This window comes from Serinus canaria, chromosome Z (genome assembly GCF_022539315.1).
Source record: "Serinus canaria isolate serCan28SL12 chromosome Z, serCan2020, whole genome shotgun sequence".
NCBI classification, from domain to species: Eukaryota; Metazoa; Chordata; class Aves; order Passeriformes; family Fringillidae; genus Serinus; species Serinus canaria.
In genome coordinates, this window is record NC_066343.1 from 37,679,375 (window position 1) to 37,700,152 (window position 20,778).

At 36.2% G+C, this 20,778-nt stretch overlaps 2 protein-coding genes across 6 annotated transcripts in view; one reads left to right on the forward strand and one right to left on the reverse strand.

Moving 5' to 3' along the window:
• The window catches only part of AOPEP (aminopeptidase O (putative)), a 579,142-nt gene that overhangs the window by 323,684 nt on the left and 234,680 nt on the right, over window positions 1–20,778 (reverse strand). The window lies entirely within an intron of this gene.
• The window catches only part of FANCC (FA complementation group C), an 80,658-nt gene that overhangs the window by 19,993 nt on the left and 39,887 nt on the right, over window positions 1–20,778 (forward strand). For all 5 annotated transcript variants that reach the window (XM_030237377.2, XM_030237375.2, XM_030237376.2 and 2 more), the window contains one exon: window positions 2,601–2,695. In XM_030237377.2, the coding sequence (XP_030093237.1) occupies window positions 2,601–2,695 (95 nt within the window). The remainder of the gene's footprint in view (window positions 1–2,600; window positions 2,696–20,778) is intronic.

The following is a 20,778-nucleotide window of genomic DNA, read 5'->3' on the forward strand; positions in this document are numbered from 1 at the left end:
TTAATTGGTTGTTTGGGTATTAGGCAACGTTTCATGCCATAGTAAGATCAAATTCCTTTGTTTGTATCTTGATAATGCTTTTCAGTATGTATCACGATGATAGGTTTTCCATTGAGATTGCAGTTGCTAGAAAACTGGGAGGAAAAAATCCACCACTAGGTTTTCGATAGCTCTGTGTTTGGTCTTTTGATAGGATTATATTTTGCAGCTGCTGTAATTATTTTAAGATCTGTCCTAATCTTCCCTTCTTTCATCCCCTGTTCCAGAGCAGCTGTGAAAACAGTGAACCAAGAGTTTCCATCATGGTGTGTCATGGGGTATATCAGCAAGAGGATTGTATGGGCTCTTTTCCTGTTTTTCACAGATCTATAGGAAGCTAACTCAGTTTTGGGCAAAAAGTAATTTTTTGAACTAGGAAAATCTGAAGTTGTACCAGTTCCTTGTTTTTTGGAAACTTGACTTACCTATGAGACCAGCATAGATTGGTTTCACTGGGGATGAAGTTTGAATCTATATGTGTTAATCTGTGTAAACTTATTATGCTGACAAAGTGTGCCAACTCAGTTTATCTAGGCTTTGTTTTCGTCATTTTAGCTTTCATCATACTGATTTGCATTTCTGACAGGCAGCAATACATATAGTATGCAGCAAGTCATCACATGTGACAAAAAATCTTCTCATCCAGAAATCTATTCAAGCAGTTACATGTATTTTCTTCACCTCTTTTCTTTATTTGTTTTTAAGTTAAAAGAAAACCAAATTTTAAATAAAATTGCTTATTGACGTATTGTGGACATACGCTATAAACTGTACAAGTCAAAAGGAGAAATACGTGAACTATGGATATGCTGTTTGAGATAAGAGGTTTGGAGTTGATGTCTTCTTCCCTTTTTCTGTGTAATTTATATAATTGAAGGGTATGTCAAAAGCCAGACTTCATAATCAGGCAATATTTAGTATTAGTAATTAATAATGTTTAAAATCTTTATTTTCTAATAAGGAATTTAGTAATTTAGGTAAATAAACCACTCATTATTTTTTCCTAGATACTATTATAGTAGAGTTTAGATGAAAGGTGCTTTTGAAGAAGATAGTTGTCGGATAGTGCTGATGTCTAAATGCCAGTTGGATATAATCAGGGTTTAAGAACTTCTGCTGAGTATTATACAAGATGCGTCCTTTAACTGCAGAATTACAAAACATAGGAAATTATTGGCCTTGTAAAAATCCATAGTAAGTCCCCAAACCACAAAATGGCAGAGTACCTCAAACTGTGGTGGGTTAAAAGTGTATGCCTGGGAAACCATTTCTGTTGCAGAGATGTTAGTCAGTGGGAGGTTCGTAATGGCCTCCAGGTTTGTTGGACATTTATTGAGGAATACTGGTTTAAATCAGTGTTAACATCTTTAGTCACCTGGTGAAAATACAGGCAGTACTTAATGGACTTTTTATTTTTTCCTCAGGCTTTCTCAACAAAATACTTCTAAATAATACTGTTTATTGCATCCTGGATAACAAATACACAGAAAAGAAAAGAATTTACTAGTTCAGCTTGATAATCAATTTGTCTCATAACATAATGTCTAAAATGGATAGTTATTTGATCTAATAACTATCTAAACTGATCACTTATTTGTACTATTTTTAACAAGAAGCTTATTGCTTACTAAGTGAACATTATATCTGAACTACATCCAGTTTTCAGAATTTTCATTTCAATCACACTGTTTTTTTCTGGCATTAAATTCACTGTAGGACATCTTAGTATGCGCTGAAGAACATTAGGAAAAATGTTCACCAAAGCCTATTGAAAACAAAGTTGTGGGAAATAATCATGAGTTAAATGGCTCTTCAGCTGCTTACTTCAGATAATCAGCTCCTCTGTAATACCTGTTCATCTGAGCAGTGAGAGTTGTGCTCATTTTATAGTAGATTCTTAAAGAAGAGAGCTCATTTCAAACAGTAGATTAGAATTAAGTAAAACCCAGTCTGATCTTTAACAGAAAATTGGAATAGGATTTTTTTGCATCATCATTAACTATTCTGCTGTCTGCAGAAAAGTTGTATTCCTGAGGCATGGAGACTCCTTCTATATTTTTACAGAGAACTTGTCAATTTATATTCTAGTTATGAATGATTTCTTACTTCACAAACTTTAGTATTTTGTAACTGAGCATACTTGAGTTGTGCAAGCTTTAGACGCAATGTGATAAACTATTTTACTACTGTAGACTATTGTCTACTTTTAATGATATTATTTACTGAGTTGAAAGTTCCTTGAATGTGGCTTCAGGTGTTACTTATGTGAATAAATTACTAGGTCCTGCAGATTTCTTAAGATATCTAACTGTTGTATAGATTCTGAACACTGGTACCTTTTAATCTGCTATTGAAGGAAATGAATATACAAAAAGTATATAGTGATTAAAGTTAAGTGTATGGTATGAATCTGGTAGAGTAGAAGCAGCATGAGTTCAGGCTGATATTTAGGACCTCAGTTTTGTGTATGAATAGGGATTGTTGTGTGTAGTTCTGTCTGTGTTTCGTTTGGGTTTTTCTTTTCCCTCTTAAGTGTATCTTTATTTGCTTTTACCCTGCAGATGAAAGCCAGAAGACTCTGATGTGGTGCTTGTGCTGTCTGTACAGCAGTGAACCACAGAATGCTGTGGAACTGAAGGCCAACAGCTGGATAAGGGTAAGGGAATGAATCCGTCCCAGGGCTGCTTTGAATTAAATTGATGTTTTAAAGGTGCTACATCTATAGCAGAGACACACTGTCCTTCTGTCATTTAAGAAACTGCTCCAAACACAATTTGCACATATACTGTGTTGAAGAATATACGATTCTAATTGTAACACAGTCAGTGTTAGTCTCGTTTTAAATCTTAAAAGGATGAGGTCTTTTGTGTTTGATAGTTTTGATGCTCTTAACCTCCTAGATTCACCAGGTCTAGTATCCTTGAATAATGAGCAGCAACCTCAAATCAGAAGGGAAGCAAGTGTTGCTATAAAAATGAAGAACCTTTCAATTAGGATAAAGTAAATAACCTGGAAAAATGTCATGGTTTGTTTAGAAAGCGACTTATATTTGTTCTGTATTTTTTATACTTTTTTGATTTTGTTTAATCTCCTGCCTATGAACAATTTAATTGCATCCGAACTTTCTTAAAACACTGTCAGAGAGGGAAGAGGCAGTGCTTACGTGTGTATTTATATTTAGTGACTTAACAAATAATGAAATGAATACCTAACTTTAGTCCAAAAATTAGGGTTTTGTATGGCACATCTGTTCATGTTTTACGTATTTCCACACTGAATTAACAAAGCACATCAGCATGTAAATAGCAAGCAGCACATTGATGCTTAATGTTTTACCCTGCTGAGTGCAGTTCTGTTGTGTCCTTCCTTTTTCCATGGTTCCATATAAAAATGTGGTAGAAAATATAAAGGGAATTGTTAATAGGTTTTTTTAAATCTTTTCGTCCTCACAGCTCGTGAGGATGTAGCAGCCTCATCAATATTTATGTACAGCTCTGCTAAAGCTGAAGATACTTCTAGATTTCTGTAGGTAGATAATTTCTTAGTTACTAGTTTATTTTGTATGTCATATTATCTAGGTATGCGTGTAATACTAGGATGTACAAATTACTATAAAATAATTGGTGATGATAATGGTGCACATTTTTATGTTAGTAAACAACTATTCTTGATATAAAAGCGGTAGTCTTAGAAATACGTTCTCACAGTCTTTTAGGTGGCCTTGGGTGCCTGTATATACCTGTTTAGTGGGCTATACCACTTATCATGAAAATTTGAACACTTTAATACTGAATAAAATCACCCTTATTTTTTTCCTGTCTTTAATGCTTTTTAGGAGGCTTTTACTGAGGTTAGTATGCTTTTGATTCAAAGTGTGGCAGGCTTGAATACTAAAGAAAAATGACACAAGAAAACCCCTCTGCATTTTCAAATATAGTCTTGCTAATTCCTTGTATTCTTTGTAATGAAATAGTAGAGGCACAGTAGTATTCAGTTAGTTACTAAACAGGGCAAAATTTGTCCATTTTGCTTTATAGTAGCATAGCATATTCATATGCATTAATGATGCATGTTAATAATATGTGCATTAATGATGTTAAGTGCTGAGGAAGAGTTGTACCCAGACAGTCTACTACAGTCACAAAAAAAAAAAACCCTCAATTGTCTGATCTACAACATCTAACTTATCTGATTCATGTAACTGTTTTGATGCTGATACAAGAAAAAGTATCAGATAAGCAGGAACAATCAGGTTGGAGATGGATGGAGGTGGGACTGCTGCTTTTGTCTTATATTGAAACTAACATGTCAAGTGTTTGATTCAAACAGCCATGTAATCTGCAGAAATTTTTCTACCTACTCTGTGTGTTTCAATCACCTGTAATAGCCACTGTGACTTGATGGGTCAAGAGTTAACCTAAAGGTTAGGGAAAGAGGGCATGGAGGAATTCAGAACACAATATCTTACATATCTTACTAGCTATTTTTATCACTCAGCACTTTCCTGGTTGCTTAAAGTGAATGTAGCACCATGTGAGAATACAGCAGTTGGGAGTAAAAAAAAAGGTATTATTAAATTATTTTCTATAATTAGTAGAATTTCTTCGCAGTTTTTTACTGCCCAGTGGGCATCATCACGAAACTTTTTGAAGAAAGTGGTTTTATTTCCCTTTCCTGATCATCACTGTCATTCTAGTCACCAGCAATTGTGATACAGTAAGGACTATCATACTTGTTTTACAGAGGAACCTAAATAAAATGTTTTGCTACTCTTGAGGGTTTTCTTTTGCTGTCCGTGATAATGATTTATATTTAAAAAAACAAACAAACTACAAAGTTGTATCTGATTAGAAAATGACATTATTTGGTCAAGTTAGTGTTGAGTCTCTTCTTCCCTTTGCTTTCATAGCTATGTACATTAACTATGAAATTATACCTTGCTTTTTTTGTTGGTGGCAGGCTTGAGTTTCTGAGGGGTACTGGAGCCATTCAGTGCATCTTTAGCTAAAGTGAGTGATAGGAGGGCTGATCTCAAGACTTTCATTTTTAGCTAAAATTGCATTTTCAAAGTTGCAAAAAATGTATTTAATGTTGAATGTTACTTTTTAACTTTCCTGTCATTGTCATAGAGATGCTGTGTTGTTTTTAACGGCAAGAAGGGTAGCTACCCACTTGAAATGCATTATTACTACATTTCTAAAACTAAGAGTATGCAAGTTGGTAAGTTCTTTAAAAGAATGAAATGTGAAAAGAAATTTAGTGACATTTAATAGAGTGTGCCATGTAGACTGTTTTTAGGATTACATCCTACTTTAAATAGTAGATATTTTTTGTTTTGTTTATGACTCTGAGCCTTAGTGTTAGAATCCAGGTTACATAGGTCTTTTGTAAAGCCAAGCATAACACAGGAAGCCAAGATACATGCTGCCACAGATTTCTGACAAATAAAAATGGTCATGACCTGGTGAAACCAGTCTCTAAGAAAGTTATTTGGTTTCTCCAGCTGGCCTTCTCTGAGCAGAGATTTTTGGAGCTGTGAAGTATGTATGATTTTAGGATAGACTTCTCTGTGATGTGGCTAGATCAGCTTCCTTTCACTGCATGTTACTCTTGCAATCACATTGCTGCAAGTGAGAGCTTTTTTGAAGCAGGTTTCCTTTTTATTAACTTGGCCACACCTTCTTCTGTGCTCTCAGTTTATGAGCTATGGTTATGAATTGTTTATGTCTCTGGAATTTATTTCCAATGCTGCTTTTAGTGTACTCTGTTGGGAGGCCATACATACTTATGAGAGTGTTGCAGCCTGTCTCTTTTCACATGATGTAAAACAGAAAGTTAATACCCTGTTAAAGTTTTTTGTCTTCTTTTTTGTTTTTCTTTTTTTTCAGATTTATTTTTTCAGTGTTTTACTGTACCTCAAACAAATACAAAGGAACAAGACAGTATATACATAATAGCATAAACATAGGAGTGGAAGACCTCTAAGGTTTGCCCTATGTTTTTAGAGGTAGCTTTTTTGGCTTTGCCAAATTTTCCTTTCTGAAAATGTGTAGTTATTTTGCAAATCTGTGTCTTGTGCATGGCCATGTCTATCCCCACCTTTCTTATAAGCCCCCTTAAAATACTGGTAAGTTGCAATAAGGTCTTAAGACCTTAAAATAAGACAATTGTATTTGCTTCTTTGTCTGTTTTATGGGTAGAAGCTTATGTTGTAGGATATATGGCTTACGTGTATTTGCTAAAATATAGTATGCTGAATATGTGAGGCAAAGTTTGAATCTGGACACTGTTGTTTGTAGAACACAGTAATGACAACATTTTTGTATATTATGACAGCTGTTTGCTAACTTAGAAACAGTGGTGTATATTTTTATATACCAGTAGATGGCATTCTTCCTATTACATACAGGTAGCATATACTAATTTTCTGTTAATATATACACAGTTTTCTGTTTCACAGCATTCTAATAAATACACTTCCAAGGAAAACTAAACATTTATTTTAATAGTAGTCTCAAGTTTAGAAGTCAGCTTCCCTGGTGCCCTTATTGTGTGGCATTGTTTCAACTCTTAGTTTCTAATGCTGGTTGTAGTAGTGAGAACTCTGTGTTAAGATTCCTGAAATTTTTGGCAACAGTTCAGAATCCTCATTAACAAGAAAATTAATTCCATTATCTTTGCTGTATTCACAGTGCGTTCAGTTGAACTGAGTTTTTTATTTTTCTGCCCATAATTTTTCCACAGATATGGAAGAATTCTACCTGTGTTTTCACTTGTTTTGATAGTGACTGATTCTTGATATTTAAGGCGGGTTTTAGCACTTAGGGCTTTCTATCCAAGGATCTGTTACATTAAAGAGTATTATGTGAACAGTTTACATGGGAACACTTCAGACCTTGATTCTGAAGTACTTAAAATGAAAAACCCCCCATGCAAATAGCTTGAGTAAAAAGAAACAGCTGTTCTTTTCTCTCACTTCCTCCTTCTCTCACTGACATAAAAATATAAGTAGTATTCTGAACAGGACAGGTTTTTCTGTATTTCCACTCCTTTGTTTTTCCTGTATACACGGTTTCCTAGTAGCTCATTTGTATTATTTAAGGACAAGCTAACCAATCTATTCTGAATGTTCATAGTATGTCTCACCATATCTCTTGGTTTGCTGCTCCCATGTTTTAAGTCATTCTGTTGCCCTTTTTTAAATTGCTGCTACTTTCATGAGTGTATTTCCTCTGGGCACGTGACTTTCCCCGCGATGTCGGGAACAAGAAATCACATTATTCTGGCCTCTTGCTAGGAGCCAGCCTTCCCCCGTGCGCCAGCACAGGCGCGGTCCGTGCTAGAGCTGGCGCCGCTCGGCGCCGCTCGGAGCCAGGAGATGGCGATCTCTGCCCTGAGCGCTCGCTGCTGTGTGCAGCACACATCCCTGCCTGCTCAGGGTGTAACTTGGCTGGGGTTAGGGCTTAAACTGATGCACTGTTGCTGTGGCCTTTCCCAGGTGTTCCTGCATGTGTTCCGATAAACAGGCAATATTGTACGGTGGGTTGCTGATAATTTGTTAAACTTGCTGTAATGGCCTGGGTTGGAAAGGTCCCGCTAGACCACATTGCTTAGAGCTCCATCCAGCTTAAAACCTACAGGGCTGGGGCATCCATAGCTTGTCTGGTAAACCTGTGCCAGTGCTTTACTACCCTCACAGTAAAGAATTTCTTCTTAATACCAAATCTAAGCCTACTCTGTTTTAGTTTAAATCCATTTCCCATTGTCCTGTCACCACATGCTCTCGTAAAAAGTCTCTCCATCTTTCTTGCAGGCTCCCCTCCGGTGCTGGAAGGCTACAATTATGTCACTCCAAAGCCTTCTTTTCTCCAGGCTCATCTCAATTCTCAGCCTTCCCTCACAGGAGAGGTGCTCCATCCTTCTGATCATCTTGGTGTCCCTCCTCTGGACTCCCTCTGACAGGTCCATGTCCTTCCTGTGTTGGGGACCCCTGGCTGGATGGAGTATTCCAGGTGGGCTCTCACCAGAGCAGAGGGTGAAAATAAAAACTGCGAATTAGCCCTTGTACATGTACATTATTGTCAGCTATTCTGTGTTTCGAAAGTTTTCCTTTCTTAGTTAAAACTAAGAGCAATCATTAAATAAACGTGTCTTTTAAAAAAGGAAACAAGAACAGTTTCTATATTTCCTGCTGCTAATGTTTGCCTGTTCTAGAAGCTTTTCTGAACGCACAAGAGATTCTGAATAATTACAGGCTAGTGATCCCTTTTGTCTTATTGTATTATTTATGTTTGGAGTTTTTTCAGGTTATTCCTATAATTTATGATCAGCTAAAGCCTTGAAACACTGGACCAATGTATTTTTAGAAATTTTATTGTTATGCTATGTGATTAATAATGTTCTTAACATTCATGAAAATTGTAATCCAATTTTTCATCCCACATAGGGTTATATCCTATGAAGAGGGTGGGAAATGCAGATTTTAATGTCATTTCTAAGTTGATAAGCCATCAGAATTGGTCCAACAAATGCCAGTCTTACAAACTTAAAGGATGACTCACAGCCAATAGATCATAGTGTAAATTAGAATTTGGAACAAGTGGTGAGCTACATGTTAGCAGATACAGATCAAAGTTGTGATTGGTTGTATTCATCAAGCATCAATTGGACAATTAGAGCCAAAAGAAAACAAAAAAGGTTATGTCAGTCAAAGCTAAAGCATGGAAAAATTGAATACTTATTTCGTCAGGGCCACTTATCAAAGCAAATCTGACAGAGAAGGAGGCAAAAAGGTGAGCTGAAAGGGCATGCAGATCTAAAATACTTGATGGAACTGAATAACTTTTGCCAGAAGCTGGGACAGTGGACCAAAAAAAAACCCAAAAAACCTTCCAGTTCAGTACTCAAAGTGCAGGACAAACCTGAAGAAGATATTCTGACTCTTTCCTGAAGGCCATCTGTTCTGTAGAATAACTGGTATATTTTTAGGCAATATATAAAGCCAACCCAGTGCCAATGAAAGATTATTCATTTAAATATATAAGAAGAGACTATGTGATAATAGCACAAAAAGTGAAGTTTCTGGCTGGTGCCAGATATTAAACTTTCTATAACATGAGCCTTGTTTTTAGAAAAACAGTCCCAGTTCAGCCCTCACCATAGGGAAAGCTGCATATAAATAAGTGCTTATAGTCAGAAGCTCCAAGTAATTTGTGAAAGAAGCAGAATTCCTGAGCTAAGTGAAGCAAGCACAAAGGTTTTGCACAGTTGTAACTCACCTAGGAGAAGAGTAGAGCAAGACAGATGTTACTAAGAATATCATGCATGTGAGTGCACTTCATAAAAAGTCTTCTGAATATCCTTCATCAAGGGGCCTGAACCATCCTTATGTTAAGTGTACTATTGTGCAAAACTCTTCAAGAAGCAATCTGTGCAGATCTTGAAAGTTTTTCAAAACAGAATGGAATAAATAATTTATGAAAAAGAATTCTCAGGTTTGGTTTTGCAAAAAAACCCGAGATGGTACCACTGCAGTCATGTCAGTTAAAATGGGAAAATGCTGCTGTTTGTGCCATGGGCTTAACAAAAGCAAGAATAAGAAATCCTAGTTATCCACTGACCTCAGTTCATGCAGTAAAATGTTTGTGTGGTTTTTTTTTTTTTTGTGAAAATAGAGCTTCATCTTAAGTAATAATAAACCAGTTGTGGCCAGAAGTTCTGTAAATAAATTCAGAAATTAAGCACTTTTCAGCTCTTAATTATTGCATTTATGAAGGTAAATTCAGACAGCCAACAGAATTGCCTTTGGCTGGAAAATTCAATAAGCATTTGGGAAAAATTCAGTGAGACAAAATGTAGATGTAGGTAAACTCGTAATCTGTGTAAGATCTGAGGGTATTCAATAGAGAGGCTAATAGAAAAGACTTATTAGTGACACCCAGTGAAAATGAGTATAGAGCAAGTCCAATGACAACCACCAGCTGTGAGGTGGTCAGCTGTGAGTCCAGTGAGTGCCACACCAGGCCCACAGTGATGAGGCAGGCGCAAGGTTTAGCTTTGAAGTCATGGCCAGGGGTCAGGCTCCGGGGCAGCAAGGTATATGGCCAACGCAGGCACAACTGCAGCGTTGCTCAGGCGAGGCCCAAATGCCTTGAAAGTATCCCTGCCCATGGTGGGTGGGTTGGAATTAGATCATTTTCAAGGTCCCCTTCCAACCCAGACCATTCTGTGATGCTGTGTAGGATAAACACAGAATTGGAATTACAATATTCTCTTCTTAGGTAAAGAATGTTGATTAGATTTTGGGGCAAATATGCTTGCCATCATTCAAATTCATTACCTATTTTTTTTTTTTTTTTTTTGTATGCATGGTTTATCAGATGTTTAGGAAAACATTAGAAATCGTTAGGAAAGGACTTATGTTAAAAGTAATCCAAACATAATGTAAAGAGCTTTTCTCTTCTTTTCCTAGAAGGTATTCTTTTAATAATTAACTCTTTATAGAAGAAATTCTTCAAGTTTATATTTTTCTAGGAGACAGGAATTTAAGGTAACATAAAGAAAATATGTAGTGCTCAAATTAGAATGAACCTCAATATCTGTTCTTTAGTTTGCTTTTCTATGTTAGGAAGAACCTAAATCACTTGTGAATTGTCATTCTATGGGGGATATGGGCGCCAAGACCATCTGATGGAAGACATATTAGAATAATGTTGGATTTATAATAAAGGATGTCTCTGCGAGATAAGAATACTACTTTAATGACATATATGGGTAATGTGTCTATTAAAAGGCTTATGAGTGGCTAGAGGACATACTGAGAAACATATTTTTTCCTTCTTATCTAGACAACTTTGAAAGAAGGAGATTAGGAGCTGAACAGAGATATCTGAGTTAAAATTATGAACATACTTCACCTGCTATTTATTACTGAGAAAGTTAAAGGAGGGAGAATCTGTGTCATAGAGGATAGGTTTTAGCAGGGTTCTGTTACAATACAGAATTTTCAAACTTTTTTTGTTGTCATTTCCCCTCTCTAAAGGGAAAACAATTTGAGTAGTATTTGGACTAAGATTAATAACTAGTTGTCTTGGGCTATTTCTTACCTTTGTGATAATATCACTGCAATATTTTACTGTGATAAAACATAAAATAATCAGAAGGCAATGTCGGTGTAAGAGGGATGGGAAGGCATGGAGCAGGCGATCTGGTTTTCCCTAGCAGTGGGGAGAGGGATGTCTGTGTTCCAGGAGGCATAGATCCAAGAGACAAATGGAAAATGTTAAGTCTCCTGGAGGCCAAAGTAGTTCAAAGTTACTTAATCACTTTCTGAGACTCACTTTTGTGGTTTTATGGATCTTTTGGCTTTTTTGGTATGTTTGGAAAAGCGTTGTCATTCCTCCTCTAACCTGTGCAAATAATCATCAGGAGCTTTGATCACTGCAGAGATCATAGTATGTTCCTTCAGATGAAAGACATCTGATGGTGATTAAAGTATGTGTCTTGTTTATACTTTTTCTATTAATTTTTTCTGTGGTTTTCACTGGTTCTTCAGGAGTCTTTGTAGCAGTTTTCCTCAATCACTATATATGGAATTTACCCTTGCCTTCCATCAACGGCTTATATGTAAGAGGGTCTAAAGATATTTCCTCAAAGTGGTCTGGAGTGCTTGGAGATAAATGGGCTTTTACTCAGTCCTTGATTGTTTTCATTCTGCCTTGCTTGTGATATATCCTTTTCCCCTCTTTGCTAGGTGGTGGCACACTGGTTAGTGCAATAGCTCATAGTTACAGCCAGTAGACAGTCTGTGCTTTTCACTGGAGCATTTGCAGCCAACTCTTGGTAAAATTGATGAAATGGTACAGGCTGCCTGTACCATTAGTTGGAAAAGAGTGCAATAACAGCTATGTGTTGTGCACAGTAGTGTTGTACTGCTTGATTTTGTGTGATAAAACACCAAAAGAAATCAAGAAAATGCATGTAGTTTTTAAAGGAATTTTGAACTCCTTTACCACTTAATGCAGAGATCAGAATTCAAAATAAAATTTCTGCTTAGAGAACTGCTACTTATTTTGGTGTTTAGGGCTTATTTTGTTATTTTCAAAATTGCTGTTGCTATTAAATATTAAATATTCTTATAGAGGAAGGGAGCAGTTATAATCACAGGATCATCAGAAATGTTCAGTGTATGTAGTAACAAAGTGACTGATATATTCTGATATATTAGCATTTTCTAGATACATGTCTACCTAGAATTCACACGGTTTTTGTGCTTCAAAGATTTAACGCAACAACTTAGTTCATTATAAAGATGTGGGGTGAATGGGTGGTGTGTCAGACTGTATCTTTAGGTAGTTATGTTAAAGTGAGTATTTCAGTGGTAGTTCTGCTTTCTCTGTATCACTGGCTATCTTGCAAGGCAAAATGTTTTCATAAACTTTAAAGAGAAGTATTTAAAGTATCCAGTTTTCAGACCATTTGTGCACATTAAAAATAACTTGCTATTCAGGTTCAATGGTTTTCTTGTTGGACAGTGCTTACTCTGGGGTCTTGCCACAACAGATGCAATAGATTATAAGAAGACGGCTAGTATAATAATTACAGCATGGAACAGACGGCTGGCAGATACAACAGCGTAGCATTCTCTTTAATCATAGTGCTTCCCATCGTGTGGGTGGCCACAGGCTGCAGACGTTTCAGTCAATCCCTTCTCCATGCAGCAGTGGTTGTAAAAAAGAGCTGAAGTAAACAGCATTCCACAGACCATTAAGGGGTTTTAATTTTGAAAAAATATAGCTTCCCTTCACCCTTCCTTTTGGCTGCTTGCTTCTGTCAGCTGTTACCTACCAAATCAGTTTTGCTTGAACTAAATACTATATAATGTACTATCTATAGGCTCTTTTAAAAGTTTTTTGTGCTCTGTTCTGGCTTTTGTTGTTAAAATACATACTACTTTAAAACCTGAATGTTCTGTTGGTTTTTGCAGGAAGAAACAACCTCTGGCCTTACATTAAATGCTGTATTATGTTTAATTTAAAAGCTTTTCCTCTTTTTTTCATTCTCCTGATTTTTTTTTTCCTTCTATGCCCAGTGTGGTTTTGCTGTAAAATGCTTTATTGTCTCCCTAGCCATTAGCACAATGCCTTTTCTCCAACCAAAATGAAGGGGAACTTCATTTTGTGTTTTTTAACCTTGTGGCTAGTTTACTCATTTGGAAGTTGATGTTTGACAAATAGTCATCTAGAGTCTGAGTTTATTGGAATAGATTTAAGCAGCTAAAACTTGGTGTCATGAAAATCATTACATAGCATTTACAGGTCTTTTTTGAAATACGTAAATCAGCTGCAGTTGAGGACAAATAATTTTATTTTATTTTTTAAGGGCATGTGCATGAAAGGGTGTGTTTTGATAGATTGTAATTAGCTATATGTGGAATCAAGTATGTAAATGAACTTGAAAGAAATGTCTTAAATGTCATTGGGTAACTGATAGTTCAAAGTGATTTTTCTCTTGAATCAAAATAGAGCACAAAAGACTTACTTGAAACATAGGCACATGTTTAAGATCTGACATAATTAATTAGAGCCTAATGACTCAATGAACTCTTAATGAGATAAGAGACTTTTCAAATTTTAAATTACTAGCAAAAATTGAATTTCAAGAATCAAGTTGGCTTGCTTTGCAGTGTGTCCCAAGGGAGTAAAGAGTGATTCAGCCACTTTTCTCTGTCCTTTGTGCAATTAATTTGCGTCCCAGATACAAAGGACTTTATCCTGTTGAAGTGAGTGCACTTCCTAAGGTGTACACACTTTAGGAAACCCACATCTCATAGCAGTATTTGCTAGAAATTTGACATATCTGCCTCTTAAAATTGCTAATGTACTGTCTGTTGAAGACCCCAAGATTCTTAGGTGTGGTTAGGTATAAGTGAGGGGAAATATTGCAGTGAAAATAGGAATTGACTGATGAATCAAAGATGAGTAATAGATACAGTGATAGTATATATTCAAGATTTCTAGTAGAATAGGTTCTAAAATAATTTAATCCATAAAGGACAGGAGGGTGATAAAAGATGTTAAACTTATTCATACAAGAAGAGACTCGGGCTGGATCTTTTTAACATGGAAAACATTTTAGAATGAAGATGTCTTCATATACAGCACATAAACTATTTCTAATACTTATTATCTTAAGGTTTTACTGAGTTCACTGTGAGTATTTTCTTTTTTTGCTTTTTTAAAGTTAGCCATAGTGAGTTCTTGGTAATTTTGAACATTTCAAAGATTATACATCCAGATAGTTAGTTAGTCTTCTCACTAGCTCTTTTGAGAATCAGCATTTTAAGCTGATTTGGACCTTCTCTGGTCACCTGTAGACAGTTGCATTGGTAGGATGTAAGAGAATTTGCAATGTTTTCAAGTTCGCAAGCATTACTCTAGTCTTCTGGTTTAAAGTAGAATGGTATTATGAATGGGCTGGGAAAAAACAGACCTCTCTTCTTCAAATGCAATTCTTTAGCAATGCCAAGCTAACATGATTATAAAGGATTTCTCAGCTTCTGGGTCAAAATACACAAAGGCTAAGTATGTCAAAGAACAAAATGAGAAACCAAGAATTCTGCTTTCCTGTAAGGCTGCTTGAGCTTTAACAGCAAGTGTCACAAATTGCTAGCCAGCTGACGTTTCTCAGAGCACTTTAGTCGTGCCAGGTGGCTCTAGTAAAGAATAATGATTTGTTACTGAGACACAAAAAGAGGTCTCTATTTGAAGAAATTCTACTGGCATTAGATATTTTTGCTCAAATTAATATAACTGTGACTAGCAGTTGTTGTATCACCATTACAGGTGTATTTTGTGCTTTTTTTGCTAAGAAGTTCAGTGGACAATTTTCTCCCCTTAAACATTTAACAGCATGATACTTAGAAAGTCCAACCCCAGAGTGATTAAAGTAATTTTTCCTGAATATCATTGTAAAGTAGGTGCAGTATTTCCAATGTGCACCTATTGGAAGTATAAAAATGGGTACATACAGTAATTGAAAAAAGCATAAATTTGAGATTATAATTTTTCTAGAAATTATGTAACTCGCAGATTTAAAGTAAAAGTGAAACAATCTTACAATCCATCCATTCTTTCTAAATTTATTCATCCCTCTTTTCCATACCTTTTTTTGTGTGGATAAAAGGAATTCTTCAGTAGGAAGTTTGCATTTTGGTTTTTGAAAATTGTGGAGGGAAGAAGGAAATTAATTCTAAATCACTGGCTAGTTAAACACGAGAGCTTTAAAAGATTTAAAAGAAAAAAGATTTACGGTTTGCTCTGGTAGAGCTATTGAATTTCCTTTTGTAAGTTAGTGTAAATGTGTGTTTTATTTCAGCATCAAAAGTCTGCCCTTTTTTAATACAAAGAGTAATAGCACTTTCTAGGTGGGTGTTTCTTAAAGAGAAAGGAGAGAGTAAAGGGAGCGAGATTTGAAACTGCTTTTCTTGTCTGAGGCCAAGAGTAGACTCGAAGCTTGCCAGCCCAACAGTTCTTTCACTTCTTTCTTATGATTTCTGAGGGTTTTGTTAGTGACTTGCAGATGGAGCTTAGATTTTTCAACTCATCCATTAAAAAGTTTCATGGTCTTAGCCGCAGTAGTAGTGCAATGTGTTTTTACTGTACCAGTGTCACAGAAGATAACTGAGGTTGAATTGGTGAGGGAAAACCAGTGCACCCTTCCCTTCCCCTCCCCATAATTTTCTTTTCCACATTTCTTTTGGAAATTAGGATCATGTAGCATTTTTCATCCATTTTAGGAAACAGAGGTAGAATATGAGACTAGTCTTTTTACTAAGCCTCATGTATCAGCAAGAGTAATACAATTCATAGCATACTTCAATTTCTAAAGAAAGAGCATATTTGTCTCAATGGAGTTTTGATTTTTTTTTCAGTTGTTTTTCTAGTAGGTTTTCATGGTCCTTTAGTGTATTTTTGCCATACTTTTAAAATATTTTTAGAGAGAAAAATGTAGTTATGACTGCTGAAACAAAGTTAAGGAAATTGTCTTAATGTAAGAGCACCTAAAGCTGTTTTATTGGAAACACTGACTGAAAGTGAGTCTGCTTAATTCTTCAGGGACAGAACAGGGTTAAGGGTAATCATCAGGTAGAGTGTGGAGAACTTCAGAGAATCTATGTTTTCATGTCTGGGAATATGTGAAAAGCAATGAGGTCTGTGTAATAATTTTCTGAAAGAATAGTACTATTACTGTAGGGTTTTTTTGTTTTATTTTTAGCTCAAGTAATTCAGTCTAGTCATTTATCTGTAGATTTTCTGTAATTTGATCACATGCTTGAAAGACAAGATCCTTGTCTTTGTATGAGTGTTTAGGAGAATAATTTGTTTATGATCAACTAGTCTGCCATGGTTATCAATGGAGATTTAGATGTAGGCAGATATCAGACTTATGTCCCAAGTGAAGAAGGACTAAAATGAGAAGATCCAGTAAATCCTAAACCAGGCCAGCAGTTTTATTTAGTGTGCTGGCACAGAATTTAGCTAATGAAAACCATCCTGTAGATGCATATACCCATAAACTGTGCTGAAGCAAAAAACCCCCTGACAGTAAATGTCAGAAAGAAATGTAGGAAGCAAACCTCTCCTATCATTGTACTTAGGCACTTTGACCCTAATGAACTAAATTACTGAAGAATATTCCAAGCTTTCCTAATGTTAATTAAAACTGAAGTGATTTCTTTTTTGCAAAACCTCTGAGTGATTACTGGAATAGACTCAGTTTGGTGAAGTGAGAGGTTGAGTAGGTAATAATTGAAATGTATGTGTGTATGTGATTTAATATTTTCTCTTTTGAAATGTGTTTTAACCAGTTTTAATTTTAAAGGAGAGACTGAACTTTTTGGTTACCTTATGAGTGGTCTAGTTAAAGATTTTTTTGATGATTTTTACTCTTTCTTTTAGCGTAATATGCTTTCACATGCTGATAATAATTGTTCACAAATATATGCCATGTAATTTCCCCTAATTGATACACTGAGAATTTTATAAAATGTTGAGAAAACAGAATAATTTTGAATAAAATAGTACTTTAAAAGCTACATGATATTCAAATCTGTATGGTGTTTGATACCTTATGATGGGGAATGCAAGCATAGAAAGCTCCAAGCCTCCTCCAAGGTCTTAGGTCAAACACTGTATCTATTTCTATCTCTGAGCTTGTATGCTGGAGGCCTGGGGAGCTCTCTTCAAAGATAAGAAGGAGCTTGAAACTTTTAAACAAACTCTAGGGGTGCAAGAGTCAGAAAATGATTGTACTTCTATAGTTTGTTTAAAAGTTTCAAGCTCCTTCTTGTCTTTCCCTTTTTCTGTAGTATCAGAAGTGGCTAAGGGTAACACAGCCGGAGCTGCAGGCGCAGTCTGGGCAGCAGGAGCAGGAGCAGGAGCAGGAGGGGGCCCACCCGAGGCAGGGGTTGTGCCTGAGCAGGCAGAGCCAGAGCCACAGCAGGCACAGCCACAGCAGGCGGTGGAGCTGAGGGAGTTACCACGGGTGCAGCTGGACTGAACTGTTTGTTAAATATCTTGATAAGCGCATGCCATACTGGGAGGAACCTAGTGACTGTAAAATCCTGATTGAGTAACCACATCATATAGCTGAACTCCAACAGCATCCCAAAAAAATGTAGTAAAAGCAAATTCTAAATGTGCATTTTCAAATTTTTTCTATATCCAGCTTGAAAGATCTTTTAAGTTCTTGCTTGGGCATGGCACAAGAGTTAGATCTTTGGACATCTCTTGTCCCGTTCCCCAGAGCTCACCTGACATCTCTTTGCAGGTGATCCAAGATAGGCTCAGGCCAGGCTTGGTCCAGCAAGCATGGTAATCTGCTTCCTCTCAGCTGCTGATCAGAGCTGGTGATCTGCTTCCTCTCAGCAGCTGATTGGAGTTCAACTCTCACCCTCTTTTCGGGGCTTCCTTTAACCATCCTTCAGGGTGGCCCAAACTGAGATAAAAATCTTGTTCCTCACATGGTGGGCACCAGCTGTTCAGAATGAAGAAAGACAGGGTCGACTGATGAGGCATTTAAAAGATGGTTTATTGCAAAATCAGTCTCATGGAAGGGTGAGACTAACTACATTCATAGTTATCACATTAGAAGCCTTGCATTCAAAGTCGTTAATTCTAACTAATTCTAGTTACAATGTCTTTAATAAATTTCTTGTCCAATCAGCTACTTCCACAAAGCTCACTAGCATTTTCAGGACCAATTGCTAGTTGCTACATTTTACATAATTTGCTGTAATGCGTCTTTTTCTATTCAGTCATGTAACTCTACAGAAACTTATTGCTGTATCTTCTACTTTTTATCAACTCTACAACAAATTCTATTGTGAAACTCTACTATTTTGCTTAACAGATTTGTTCACTTATATGGGGCCTATATCTACTTGCTTAAAACATATTTGTGCTTAAACTACAAATCTTCATTCATATGTCTGTTTCACTGCTCTGTTCTAAAGCTCCAAGCCTTCTCCAAGGTCTTAGGTCAAACACTGTATCCATCTCTGTCTCTGAGCTTGTATGCTCAAGGTCATGGGAGCTCTCTGTGCTTACATTTCCCCCACTTTATATTCTCTTATATGTAGATTTTGGTTTGTGGAAAACTGTTTTTCCCTCTTCTCCTGGAGTCACAGAGCAAGTGAGAAAGAGGTCTCAGAAGCAAAATTAAAAGTCAGAAACTTTGTTATGAATGGATGAGTGTGTGGAAATAATATGAATTGTATTATGTCAGCATCCCATCCCAGAATTGATTTTGTAAATAGCTGGTGAAATGGTCTTTAAATGAACATACGGCTTTATTATTTGCAGACTTAGCCACTATGATTCTTTAGAACGGCTGCTTATTTCATAGTAAGAAGGTTTTAGGAGTACCAACTCTGTTTGTGTTTTATTTTCAGTTATTTAGTCTAGAGAATATGGGACACAATAAAACTCACAGGCCTTTAGTCAGGATTTTAAGAAAACATTACTAAAAAATACTCACAGGAATCTGAGCTGCTGAAAGCTAGCAAACAAAAAATTAATTTATATTCACAAAAAAATCAGAGCAAAGTGTATATCTTGCTTACTGAGGACTCTGTTTAAATGATTTAGGAAGTAATGTGGTAAATGTAAATAACATTTAAAGAAAAACCCTATTATGTAGTGTTTTTATTTTTTTAAATTAAGATGGGAAATCATATAGTCTGATTTATCTGTAATGTAATAGATTATACAGTCTTGAATTACTTTTTAAGCCAGATTGGAAATAGAATTTGACTTCTTGTCTTCTAGACTTGTGTTGAAAGCCATGGGCCATCTGGCTGTAGAGGAAATGCCTAAGAGCAGCACTGATGTGCAGACTCTTGAAGTCATTTACATATAAGGCATTCCTCATTCAAAGTCTTACTAAATGCAAATAAGAAATAGCACTTACATCTAAAGCTTCCTTTGAATAAGATGTAGTTTTTCATATTATACCTGCTTTCTTTTAGTAGAGCTGAGAAAATCTGGTTGCCATTGAAGGAGATAGAAAGGTCAGAAATAAACCTGTTACTTGACCAGATTTCAGAACTTTCCCCTTGGGTATCCATGCTGTACTTACTCCAACAGATTTACACAGATCATAATTTTCTGCAAAATGTCATTAATGGTCTCTTCTAAAAAAGTAACTGCACTTTGTGTTTTCAAGCAGAATATACTTAAGAGAAGTATTCATTTAGAATAAATTATAGATTATTCAGTTTCATCCTGTTCTACTGTTGCTTTGGTAGACGCATCCAAGATGGCAGAAAAGAGCTCAGTATCATCAAGTCTTAATTAGTGTCAGGTTTGAATGACTTATCTCAGTGAAACCATCCATCTCCACTGTTCAAAATATATTGTAGCTATTGATTTTCACATCTGCTTCTGAGGACATTCAGAACCATAAATATTTTGGAAAGAGTGTGTTGAGAAGTTTCCAGAAATAAACTGCTTAATCTGCCTCCCCTGGAATGTCTTTGAAACTGTGTCATAAATTCCAGGACAGTTGCTACACAAATACAGTTACTAGCATAAAACTTACCATCTTGTAATAAAAATCAAGTTCTGTTTGTGCGTTGATGTCTAATTTCAGAAGTAATTGTGCCTTTAATTCAAGCTTCTATATTTTCCCCCATTGATGTGTAGAGGAAAATATTGGCTATTTCAGAAAGAAAAGGGGTAAAAGGGTTCAGAGCTTTTGGATCCTGCTTGGTAAATACAGTAACAGAACCTAAAGTACCTCTTGCCTTGCTGAATTTGTGAACACTAGTTGAGCTGGTGTTTGTCTGGCACTGTGTTACTTAAATCAGTGGAGGGACAAATTCTGCTCCAGAAAAGTAATTTCCAGGCTTTCACAGTCATGTGCCTCATGAGATGTTTGTGACAAAGTTATGAAGTAATGCAACAAATCCCTTGTAGCACATGCAAATCACCCTTTGTTACTTAAAGAGGAGTATCAAAAGAGTTAGCTTACCTTGTATGAAAAGTGTATTAGTTAGTCTACTTTGGAATAATAGAGGTTGGAATAGACCTATAAGATCATGAAGTCCAATGTTAACACTGCACTGCCATATTGCCACCTAACCACATCCCCTAATGCCACATCTACACACCTTTTGAAGACTTCCAGGAGTGGTGATGCCATCACCAATACAGCAGTCTATTTCAGTGCCTGACAACC